Genomic DNA, 12,747 nt, shown 5'->3' on the forward strand with positions numbered 1-12,747 from the left:
TCAGCAGTAAATAAAATAAACAATCGCTACCCCTGTGGAGCTAACATTACCCCCCATGCAGTCAAAACTCCACATACAACTTTTGATTCCCCAGGAACTTAACTGCTAATAGCCTACTCTTGATCAGAAAAGCCTTACCGGTAACATAAGCAGTCATTCAGCATGTATTTCATATGTTATATATATTGTATACTATATTCATGCAACAAAGTGAGCGGGGGAAAGGAAAGTATTAAGAAAATCATAAGAGAAAATGATTTACAGTACTATCTTTATTGGAAAAAAAAATCCGTAAGTGACCCCATACAGTTCAAACCCGTGGTATTCAAGGGTCACCTGCAGTGTGTTTGGGGAACAAGGAAGGAGTGGACATTTGGAGAGCAATGTGCAAAATGAATTTATAAGACCAGTTGTAAATGATTAGAGATTCTTTATTGTACTGAGTTATTCATATCACTGTTCCCATCATTAATCTAGAATCTGTTGGTAATAAGTAACTGGTTCCCTTTGCCCCTGCTAACCCAAGAGTAAAGAACTGTAGCTGTGCATTTTGTCAGTCTTTAATAAGTAATTACAGCATACTCACTTAAAAATGGAAGTTTCATTGGTCAGTGTTGTTTATATTCTTTTATTTTGGATTTTGCTTTCAAATTATGGCTCATAGAATGGTATCAGTAATTTGAAATATGTGCACATATGAACTGTACTAATATGTTTTTTTCTTCTATAGGCTTTCTACAAGTATAAGAGAGTTACAGAATTTTAAAGCCTTATTACAACACAGTAGGTAATAAAGGCTTTTATATGTCTGATTAGAGACATAATCGGACTGTGGGAAGCGTGTTGGTCTTGGACATTCAGCAGAAGGAGACTAACCTTCAAAGACTTGAAGAAGGAATTCTGAACTCTTAAAGAAAAAATTAAAACGTTCACTTGAATATTTATGATTCTTAATAGATTGTCAATTAGATATATTTATAAATGAAGTATATACTTTTAAAACATGTAACTTATACTAATTCTGTGTTTAATTTCATATGTTTCCATCTGTTGAAATAGTCTATTCTGTTTGTTTAGAATTGGTTTTTTCTTATTCTGTTATTCTTTATTTCCAGTTGTCGGACTTAAATGACCATTGTAATAAACACTGTTAGCAGTCTGTTGTGGAAAGGAGAGCTAGAGAACAAATGTTGCTTCGGGCTAGCATCAGTGATAAAAATTTATCAGTGATTTTTCAAACATGTTCTTAGCCTTGCCTGATGTCACCTTCTCTAACCCGGAAGCATCAGTGTAATGAATGGCCCTTTCAGTGTGTAGTCACAGAAGGGACTGCAGAATCCCCAGGACTTCAACTTCAGTTTCACTGGTTTTTATTTGAGATTTTTAGTTGCTGTTGTTGCTGTTTTGTTTTGGTCTAAAGGCCCTGCTTCAGTAAAGGTGAATGCGTACTGTCCCCTCAGCTAGCTGCCCGGCCAGATTGCCCGTGTGTGTCGTGGGCTGCTCCAGAGGATTCTTTACTTAGAACCTATACTCTGTCTCTGTTTTTGATTTTGCAGTTCTTTGTCCTTACTCCAATTTTAGAAAATTTTTGTTCACTTTGAGAAAAAAAATTTGCATAAATACTTAAGTTTCACTTTGATAAAATTTGAATGGGATTATACGGATTTATAATGCCACTTTTAAATGATATACACAAAATTTACTCTTTTAAATTAAGCGTTTTTAAAGGATTTTATTTTAGAATACAATCTATGCAATCCTCTTTCAACCTGAATTTCTTCGGTAGGTTAAACAGGTAGATGAATTCAGCCTTGTGAAGCTTCCCCTCTCCCTTTTTCATTTCAGTTCATTGTATATAAATGGTACTTTGTACAGATGACCTTCATGTCCTAAGCTCATTTTCTAAAGCTGGGATTTAAATATCCTCCAATATTTAAAATATTCTTTTAAAAGCTGTTAGAGATAGAATGTGATTAACTTGGAAGGAGGCATCTGTGTAGAAGTAATGCAGGTACACAACCTAGAGTTTCTCCTTCGACTCTTCAGTCTTTTATGAAGTAAGTGCTCTTAAACCCGTACCTTACCTGCCAGTCTGAAATGTGTTCATCGACGATTTAGTGGTGTATTTTAAACTGTATTTAGTTGGCTCACCCCTCTTTTAAAACTATTTGGTCATCCCCTGGGAGGGATATGGTTGAAAGGAGTAAGGTCTCACTATTTTCTTACCCAGTTTCAAACTTTATAGACCCAGGGGTTTTTTGTTGTTGATGGTGGTGACTTTTTTTTTTTTGGTTAAGTCAAATAAAACGCCGGCTTGATTGGAGCCTTCTCCACTTTTTCTTTTCAGTTTTAGGGATATAAGTATTGTGTGGCAGGAGAGGGGGACCTTAAGGTAAATTTGTCTGAAAAGTGAATAATCTTGTTGGTAAATTAGTAAGAATTATTCTTAGTGTTCAGAGTTTAAGAAAATGTGAAAGTTTTGCACTTTGTCTATTATTACTGTAAGTTTAAGAATCTTTTTGGTAGTGTTACTTCACTGTTCCCTCAGTTAAAAGCTATTATTTAAATTCTGTTTACTGGAGAAGAATCCTTGGTCATTTCCAGTGATTTTTTTTTTCTTTACTGTGATTTGTTTCAAGCTTAGGAAAATTGTATATTAGAGTGAGTTCTAGGAAACTAAATGGTTAGTATAAAAAGTTCTTTTCAAAGTTTTAATGAATTTTTGCACCACCAAGAAAATAAACAAATGATTAACTTGATTTTACCACAAATTGGATTGTGGGGGGCAGCCTCCATTTGTGTGTGTTATCTCTTAAATGATTGTATAGGTGTAGGAATCTTTGTTTTGTGAGCCTGGTGATACTGTATCTTTGTGATATAACCTCTTTTTCCAAGTCCCAGACCCTTTGTCCTACAGGGACACTAGAGGACCGACTGCCTTGTGAAAACGCTTGGCTGGTAATTCCTCTCTCATTTTGTCGTTATCTCATCACCTAATTTAAAAGTCCAGCACTTGATAATATAACTGACAGAAATGATTGTACCAGCTGACGAAGTAATGAAAATGAAGAAAAGAATTCCTTCCTTCAATGGCATGAGTTTATTTTTTTTCCTTAAGTGGCATTGATGTAAGTTAGAAATACTATATATTAAAATTGATAAAATTTGCATGTTTCTCCTGTGTTCTTAGATTATAGAGGATCAGACAGAATAGTAATAGTTTTCCCAGTTTTGAAATTTAAGTCAAACATCGTAACGTTGTGAATTTACTTGATACCTGTAGTCTGTAGGTCCATGAAACACTGCCATATTCTCCAACTTTACCTAGGTGCCAGTGTAAATAAGAAAGGACAGCTATTTCGATCTTCATCAGCATTGCCTTCAGCTGGAAGTTTGGGAACAGTATACAGTAAACCTCTCAGCAGTTTGCAAAGTGAAGTACCTGCAGAAACCATAGCTATTCACCCAAACACACAGACGGGTTACTTGGTATCATGGAAATTATTTGGTAAAACAAAGTAACACGCACGCACAGGTGGACAGGCATTCCCGTTTAATATCAACAGGTGTGGCTTTGATTTTGAACACCATCCCAGATAATTTGTTGTTATGCCCACCAGACTGTAGCGAATGTGAGTCAAATGAGTGTTTCTGCGGTCTTTCTTTCTTGTTTCCCTCCCCCCGCCTTTGAAATGTTTCCCTTCACGAGCTGAGGATTTGATTGTAATTTGCGGCAACCGAAGGAAATACTGAAGGAGTGTGAGCTTGTTTTACGTCGGCCAACGTCGGCAGCCGCTGTAGTACGAGCTCTCCCTGGATTCCTTAATCTTCACGGCAGCACTGGTTGGCAGGTAGAATCACTAACCCGTTTGATAAATAAGAAAACGGAGGACAGGAGTGGCTAACTCTCTGTCCTCACAAATTCTAGGCTGTGGGGCTGGTTTAAAATCAGAAAGTCTGACTCCAGATCCTTTGCTCAGCATGTCATGTATCTGTGTTACTACCTAAGTTGGCTCATGACTGTTCAACTAAAAATTGGGGACTTTTAGCTTCTGACTTGTACAGAGTCATAAGGCTTTTTAAATCTACTTTATTTTTCAAATAGGTAATACATTCACATGGTTCAAAGACCAAAAAATATGAAAGGCTATACAGTGGAATGTCTTCTTCCTGTCCTCGGCCCCCTGTCCATACTGCATATCCTCCCCCATCCATCACCCCCATAACCTCTGTTCTGGGTTATGTTTCCATCCATACTTTTTTGGGGGGCACATACAAATACAAATGTAAAGTCTTAATTTTTCCTTTCATTTTTACCCAAAGAGTGGCATCCTATACATACCATTTGCTTTTATTGACTTTATTTTTCTTGGTAGTCTTCCCACCTCCCTAGATAGCTTACTCATTAAAGCTTTTCTTAGTAACTGCTTAGTATTCCATTATATGAATGTACAATTGTTTAATTAACCATCCCCTCTTAATGGCCATTTGGGTTGTTTCCAGACCTTGTGCATGTCATTTCACACATACATAAATGTGTACTTGTAGAATAAATTCCCCAAAATTCCATTTCACAGACCATGATAGAATATTTCCCTCGGTAGAGGCAGTTACCTGGTTCACATACAAGACCGTACCTGCTTACCCACCACCTTACCTACGTAGATGTGGGTTTGACGTTTGCCACTCCGGTAGATACAAAATTACGTATCAACGTGTTTTAGTTTCTCACTTGTAGTAAGAAGTTAGATTTCTTACTACAAGTGAGATTGATCCCCTTTAACGTGTTTAAGATCCACTTGTATTTCCTCATTTTCATACCTGTTGCTCATTTTTCTACTGCATTGTTGATCTTTTATCAGTTTCTAGGAGTGCTTGGTTACAGATATTAATCCTTTGTGATGAGCTCTAAATTTTTTTTTTCAATTTGGTGTCTGTCTTTTGACTTGGCTTATGGTGGTTTTGCCATGCAATTTTTTTTTTTAATTTCTGTTTCTCAGTGGTTTCTGGCCTTCGAGTCATAGTTTGAACACCTTCTTCCTTGCACGGCAATAATTCACCTATAGTTCCTTTTAGAGCTTTCATGGTTTTTTAGATCTAAGTTTTGATCCCTTTGGAGTATGTCCTGGTGTAGGGTGTAAGTTACGGATGCAGCTTAATTTCTTCCTAGGTGATCACCCAATTCCAGTACCACTGACTGAACCAGTTGGTCTCCTCCTCCGTAGTCTGAGATGCTACATTTATTATATCCAACGTCACACATGGAGTCAGCTCCTCCGTGTCGGGGTTCTCGTTCTGTTTCATCGGTCTGTTTAATTACTCAGGGTCTGTGTTTAAATATCTGGTGTGTTGGTCCCTTCTTCTCCCCAACCCCCGCCCTTTTTAAAAACAGTTTTCTTTAGCTGTGCTTGTTTATTCCATATGCACTTAAAAAAAAATTCTTTAACATGTGTATCGTGCTGAACTCTGCCCAGTTCAGGGTTTTTCTCTTAAGAGTTGTACTTTTAACCACTTTAATGTGTCCCTATTCTTTTAATTTTAAACTTGATCTGATAAAGATCTACTTTTTACTGCCTGTTGTGTTCATTATTTCAGTATTCTATTGCCAGTGCCCAAACATGGGAGGGCAGAGAGAGACACAGGGCACTTAGTGCCTGTGTGGACAGAATTTCATCTCTCAGTGTTTCTAAGATTGAGTTCTCAAATCATTCCTGGAGACTATCCTTATGTAAAATCCTTATTTCCTTTTTTATTCCATTATGAATTCTCTACCCACAAGTTGGATAGCTGAGAAAACAGGGCTAAGCCCTTACGGGAGTATTTTACTTGTCAAATCCATACTCAGTGGATGAAAGTGCAAGTGGGAGAGATGGCCTTTACAAAAGAAAGACACAGTCTACCACAAGAACAGGATTTGACCATTCACTGTTGTAGATGCTGGGAACATGGCAGTGAACAAAACCCCGATATCCCTGCCGTCAGGCAACTTAGGAATTCTAGAACCTAACTAACTAGGCTGTATCGAGTTTGAAGTGAGAATTCACCCAGGGAAAGAATGGACCAATTGAAGAGGAGTAGCTGCCACAGAAACCTGTCTAGTGGAGACGATGCTCTCAATGTGAATGAATCTTCGTGTCCGCTTGATGGTGCCATCAAGTTGTCACAGGTTAAAATCATCCTGCTAACACCCCTGGGTCAGAGTCTGCATTCTTCAGGCAGCACCTGGATACATTATTTCCCTTTCCCTATGGATTTCCTTCACAGAATATACCTCTAAATGGGTAAGTGTTCTCCCTTGGATAGGTATTAAGTCTACAGACCTAAAGCCTAGGCTCTGGGCTAGTGAATTCAGGAAGGGGACAGTCAAGGATCCTCAGCAACACAAAATGAATGGCCCTAGCAGACCATTTGTTTATCCTAAACATGCCTTTTTAGATCCCAGTTAATGCCTTCAAGGAGCACCATGACTTGGGGACTGCAAAGGGACCGGAGGGACAGTTGTAGATTAGCAAGATTCATGGGAAATTGAGGTTCAGAGAAAGGGAAGGATTTTGAGGCTCATATGGACTAAAGAGAAAGAGGTCACAAACCTAGGCGGGGGAGCCATGTGATCTCCTGTTCTGACTACACTGAAGTTCAGAGGCAGGAAATATGTTCTGGAGATAGATAGAGTCTAATGTTCTAAGTAGTAGTAGTAGTACACTGCAAAAGGGAAGACCAGCTTGGAGGCTATAGTCGAATTAATCTCGGCAAGGTATAACCAGTTTCTGGGAAAGTAGAGGATGGGTTTCAGTCCCAGGTCAGGGAATAGATGAAAGAAATCCAGCTTTGGAGGAACCAGGCAGATAGCATTAGGAGCTACTGAATCACTGGATTTGAATCTGAGGACTTTGATCCCCTACTTGATGACCCGGGCAGAACTCCACACTGAAGAAACCTACCTCAGTGCCCAGGCCCAGAGAGCTGCACGACGGGTACGGGGAAGCCGCACAGATATCTAGGTTGGGGGCACGGGGACATCTTTAGCGTATTTCCAGGTATTTTGACCCATTGGTGCAAGGGCTTTCCATATATCCCTACTAAGGGCCTAGAGTAGGGTTAACAGAAGGATGTGGCTGAGTTTACAGACTGGACCCATGGACTGGCAAACACCTAGGTGTCCCAGTGTCTAGCGTGTAACAGGCACTCAGTAGACACTGAACTCCACTCCATGTCTTTTTAAATGTTTCCTCACTTTGATTACTTTGTAGTTTTTGATGAGAACTCCACTTTTTAGCCTGATCCTCTCCAGCAGCTCCTCTGGACCATGAGAAGTCTTAAATATTAAGCATTATGCACAGTTAGGACTTTTTTTTAAATAAAATTCTCCCCTAGGACAAAAAATGGAAAGGCATGTTAGATATGTCTTTGATCAGACTTACACTTGTATAGATTTTATCATACAGTACTCTAAAGTGAATTTTTTTTAACAAAGTTTCTTCAGTTGGAAATCTTAAAAAAGCCTCAAATATTTAGACCCATCTAATTCTAATGTAAGTTTACTTTTATTAAGAAAGGATTCTAAAAAAATAAAAATTCTAGTAATATCTACTATGTAAATATAAATGAGAACCTTTTTCTCTCAGCACTTTTCATGCTCTGGGATTTACTAATGCTTATTCCTTTCCTCTTAATAGGAATTAAGTGTTCAAGGAATTAACAGAGTTCTATTGGATTTTGGGAAGAGAGGCTAGTTGGGGATGCACTAGCCAGCGTGCCTGATTTACACCGTTGAACATGGTAACCAGCACAGTTTTAACAACACGCCCCATACATCCAAGAAAGAACTGGCATAACTATGATTGATGTGTAGCGTATAAGAGTCAAAAAACTCCTAACAGTCCACAGCTCCATGTGTAACATACTCGGGATGTTGTAATCAGGGGCTCAGTTAAGTGGGTTAATTGTAGAAAGAAGAACGAGCCAGGGCAAGATACCTACACCAATCAGTTGACATTTTTAGACAATCACCTGCAGAAGGAGACACCTCTTATGCCTATTTCCAGTAGGTGCCCAGAAACACTCACATGCAGCCTTTAGTGTTGAATCAGACTTAGTACAAAATTTTCAGTGACACTGCCTCTTCCCCATACATTTTTAACTTTCAAATGACCAGGGTTTTAATTTCATCATGTTGCCTTAAAAAGACATTTAGGTATTTTACAACCGGTAATCCCCATTCCTTGCCTTCTTTGAGCCTTTAATATTTCACAGGAGGAGGAGTTTTGTTAGTGTACCTCCTTAACAGCACAACACAACTAGGAAATTAAAGAAATTTGAATGTCCCTTTTCATACCTACCATACCTATAATGTTTCCCAGGGTATACATGGTCATTTACTTTGAGAGAAAGACAGTTTAATACAATCCTATTTTTTATATTCTAGATGTGTTTACAATACTTGTGCTTTAGCAATACTTTTTTAAAAAGGGAAGAAGAGAAAAATAGGCTCTTAGAACATTTTTATCCTTTCCAATAAAAAAATAGTTCAAACAGCAGCTTTATCATAAAAATAGATTATGGCTTTTATCACTTAATGCTGGTTATTTCAATTTTCCTGCCAGTAATAGCAGGACAATAATGTGTTGATACAGCATGAATATAATAATTGGATGATTTTAGTGATTTTTTTTATTACTGTATTTTTAAAAATATACCTACCCTTGAATGACCTAATTGAAGTACTTTCTGAAAGCATGATTTAAAGTTTTAAGTGTATGCTGGGTCTGCCTTTAAATTCTCCCAAGAGAATTAGTAACAAAGACAGCATGACAAGTAGGGTGTTCTTAAAGCTTTGTAGAATAATAACAACTTATAACATTTTAAGGCAACCCAAATAATCAGTGCAAATTTTGCTTCAGTCTAGAATTTTCCCTGACAGTGACCCCAATTCTTCCATATGCTGAAAGGCAAGAACACTGTTTTGTTATGTTATGTGTGATTATGTAGGATAAAGGCGTTCCATACAAATGAAAAACCCAATCACAAGCCATTTAAAACTTGAGATGGCAATTTTAATTACCATCAAGAGAAGTAGACTTGATCTCTGTGAAATCAGTGCCCAGAGAGAAATCCTTTCTGAAGACCAAAATGGGAAATAAGAGACCTTTTGGAAATGGGTTTCGTCATGAAGGCAGAACTTATTAACATAACTTTCTCTTCATCTGCTGCTCCTCCTCCCATCCCGAGAGGTGAGATTCTCTAGGCGGAGCAGATACTGTCTCTCTGGAGACAGTCCTTCCTCCAGTACCTTCTCTCGGTTTTACAGAAAATCAGAGCATTTAACCTCCCTGACAGAGTTTCCTATCGTAGGCAGTGTTACCTGTATAGATCTTGGAGGTTTTAGAATCGCACCTGTGGCTGGAGAACCAGCTGATTTCACTGAAGCGAAAGACGACTGAGAAGCAGTTTTCTGGAACATGCCTCTTTGCATGGCTAAGGGACAGGAGTCGAGCTCCCGGATACTTAAAGCTGCCGCTTCCAATAGCCTGCCTTCAGAGCTATATAGAAATACCAGGCATTATTTTAAATAGGATGAGAAATGACAGGAAAACTGTGAGGATTCCATACAGTCTTCTGGATCCAGGGCATTTATTATTGATCCCCTTTTGAGAACCTCTCCTCTGTTCCTTGAATGTAATGAATGGTCCATGATTTGGGAAAGGTGCCGTCTTGGGAAGTACTGAGGTAACAGATACTAGATTTCACTGGGCTGAAAAACTATGCAAAGTTTCTGAATATAGCAGAGGAGGCTTAGCAGTGTAGGTCAGCTCTATCCGTGTTTTTAACATATCCACTTATCACTGAAGTGTATACGTTAGTGCCCTGCTGAAAATCAGAGTAGCACATTTTTGGTGACATTTAGGAGATTCTTTGAGCTAACAACTGTCTGGACCTTAAAGAATGCGAAGGAAGGAACCAATTACCTGGTACGTAGTCTGCTGATTCTCTGCTACATTATAACTTTTAACACTGGAGTTGTAATGGGCTTTCTAGATGTCAGTTGTATTTGGAGTCTTCCAGGTGTGAAGCTCAGCATCTGCACGATCTGAAGAGGTAAGGATCTGAAGAATACTTAAGTCCAAAAGCCTTAAACAACCGTCAGACCATGTACTGTATACTTTTAAAGTGAATTATGCATAAAAGTCCGTGCAAACTACAAACATATTGCAGTAACATTCTCAAAAAATCCTAGTATATATTTTAGCATTATTATTTAAGTTATATAAAATACATCTTTATAAAAGTACAGAATTCTTTTTAACGTTTAAATTATACCCACTGAAATGGGCAGCCAGGCTCACCTTTTAGTACTAAAATAAGGTTTTCTCAATCTAAATTATTGCTTAGTCCTATGGAGCCATTAGAAACCTGTAACAAATAAAAATCAATCAAGTCCTATTTCTTAAGGAAAAGTGCCTTAAAAATTCAGCTGTCATTAAGTTAGTTTCTTTGACGCTCTTCACTTGAGGAATCTTCCATAGAGCTGTTGACTGATGCTACGCATGGCTTGGTTTGTCAGGATCCAAAACGGAGTCTGGCTGGAAAGTTCCCACTGGTGCCAGGAAGCTGTTAGTCTGTTGTCCCCAATCATAGTAGTCTGGAGTAAAACTTAGAAAGAAAAAAAGAGACAGATCGTGTAATGTTTCAAGTCACCAAACTTTCTACTGATGACATATCTATTTTAGATGGATAAAACTGGGATTTTGTGTAAACTGTAGACAATCCCGGTTTTTAAAGTGGCTTCTTGAAGCCCACGTGCAGTGGCTACAAGTTCACCCACAAAGATTACTGAACTCGGGGCGCCTGGGTGGCTTGGTCGGCTAAGCATCCAACTCTTGATTTCGGCGCAAGTCCTGAGCTCAGGGCCGTGAGATAAAGCCTTGCGCTGGGCTCTGCGTGTGGAGCCTGCTTAAGACTCTCCCTCCCTGTCCCTCTCCTCGCCCCCACTCACGCTTGCTCGCGCTACAAAACACACAAAACAAACCTGAACTCCACAGAGCCCAGAAGCATAGTATTGCTAGAACCATAAGCCAGTCACCATGTGTAACAAAATATTTTGCCAACAAATTGTATCTGGTACCTCTGGACAAATAACTTCTGTGCATCCACTTTATCATCCATATCGTCAGTAGTATCAGTGACTGCCTGCTTCGGCTTCTGTGAGTTAACACCTATAGAGTGCTTAGAACAGTAGCTTAATATACAGTAAGCACTCACTAATGTACATTTTATTATTCTCCTCCTGCATGTAGTGGAAAAGGGATCTTCTTCCACCTAGGGGGTGAGGGAGCTCAGCAGCATGCTGCCTTTGGCAGGTGAGGGGCGAGGGCTGCTCCCGCGGGCTCTGGAGGGATGTGCAGTGGGGGCACTGGGTAAGAGAGCAGTGGTAGGGGTGACGCTCAGAACAACTCTGGACCTCGGGAAGTCCGTGTTTACTGGCTCGCTTCCAGACTTCTGTGTTCCTCACATCTGCTGGCGTGGTCTGTGGAGTGCTGCATTTTCTCTTGCTTATTCTATCTGGTGCCCTGCTCCCTCGTGCACCAAGAAAGCAGTATATCCTCCCAGCTTCTCCTCCCTTCTCCTGTCCCCAAACAAAGGCTCATTTTGGAGCTCTTTTAAAATTTTCCAAGGACATTTACTGTTCATAATAAAGAGTAGAAAAGCCAGGCTGTCTTCTCTTTTATCATTCCATCCGGGTTAGTTTATATTAAAATGTTAATGATTGCCTTTAGATGTACAAAGGATTACCAACAATAAGCTTTCACTTCCAAGAAACACAGCCCCGCCGCACCAGGTCCTGGGAGCACAAGCACGGAGTGGAGGGGGGGCTCAGTAAGCCCTAGGGCGGCCTTGTTGCTTCTCTCCCCCCTGCTGGCCCTGAGGGCCCAGATTCACCGGCAGGAAGAGGGGACGTGATGATCGCTGGGCCATGGAGGGTGGCTGAAGCATCACAGGAGAGGGAAGGGAACCCCCGGAGCTCCCACCCCTCCTGTCTGCCACACCGGTAAGGAAGCAGAATCCTGGGCGTGGGGCTCTACTCTGGTGGCACTTTGTCTCTCATCATCAGGGGCTTCTCCTCCGTTTCCTATGTGCCTCACACTCCGTCCGACTCCAGGGTTTTTATGGAAGCATTTTCTCTTGGATTTAATCGATTTCACTGGTGCAGTCCTCAGCCTCCTAACAGTGCCTTCTACCATGAACTAGGGTCTTACCTTCCCTGAAGTCCCTGAGGGGCAATGTTCCAGGCAAGGTCATCATCACTATCATATCTTCGAGGGTTGTCAAAGAAGTAAGATCTGGGACTGAATCCATGGCTGGGGACCATTCCAGGGCTGGTCTACAAAGACAGTTAATTGTTCAGTATATCCTAGACAAAGATAAACAAGATCTCTCTTGTTGGGAGACTGAAGATGCTATACTCATCTGAAAGGAGGATGTACCTGTTCAACTACAGTGTTCATTTTAGTTGCTTTTATATTTAACTTTTTCTCAGTGTGGACAAAATCTTTCAGAGTTCTCTTTGCAGCAATGAATTTATCTTGTTTTAATCCCTTACTAAAACACTAGACAGTGCCCAAATTAACCAAATTAGACATAAAGCTGTATAGTGATGTGGATATTTACAAGCTACAATAATCATGATAATCAAATAATTTTGAGAGGGTTTGTATCCAGTTTCCATATCCTGCTTCTATAATCATTTCC

General features: G+C 39.8%; 2 protein-coding genes across 6 annotated transcripts in view; one reads left to right on the top strand and one right to left on the bottom strand.

The window, feature by feature from the left end:
• ERO1B (endoplasmic reticulum oxidoreductase 1 beta) overlaps positions 1 to 3,168 on the top strand; it is a 60,826-nt gene extending 57,658 nt beyond the window's left edge. For all 4 annotated transcript variants that reach the window (XM_064594600.1, XM_064594596.1, XM_045877787.3 and 1 more), the window contains one exon: positions 731 to 3,168. In XM_064594600.1, the coding sequence (XP_064450670.1) occupies positions 731 to 791 (61 nt within the window). In that variant the 3' untranslated portion in view covers positions 792 to 3,168. The remainder of the gene's footprint in view (positions 1 to 730) is intronic.
• Positions 3,169 to 4,322: 1,154 nt separating this feature from the next.
• GPR137B (G protein-coupled receptor 137B) overlaps positions 4,323 to 12,747 on the bottom strand; it is a 51,286-nt gene continuing 42,861 nt past the window's right edge. Inside the window, exons 6-8 of one of the 2 annotated variants that reach the window (XR_010412422.1) lie at positions 12,255 to 12,379; positions 9,966 to 10,650; positions 4,323 to 7,370 (exon numbers count right to left, since the gene is read on the bottom strand). Coding sequence is in view for 1 of the 2 variants with exons in the window: in XM_045877789.3 (XP_045733745.1) it covers positions 10,539 to 10,650; positions 12,255 to 12,379 (237 nt within the window). In the remaining variant the exon portion in view is untranslated. Of the gene's footprint in view, positions 10,651 to 12,254; positions 12,380 to 12,747 lie in introns of both variants that reach the window. The other variant, XM_045877789.3, reaches the window with a different exon arrangement.

Source organism: Mirounga angustirostris, unplaced genomic scaffold (assembly GCF_029215605.1).
Source record: "Mirounga angustirostris isolate CCGP_5_RB_7025 unplaced genomic scaffold, mMirAng1.0.hap1 SCAF_6, whole genome shotgun sequence".
NCBI lineage: Eukaryota > Metazoa > Chordata > Mammalia > Carnivora > Phocidae > Mirounga > Mirounga angustirostris.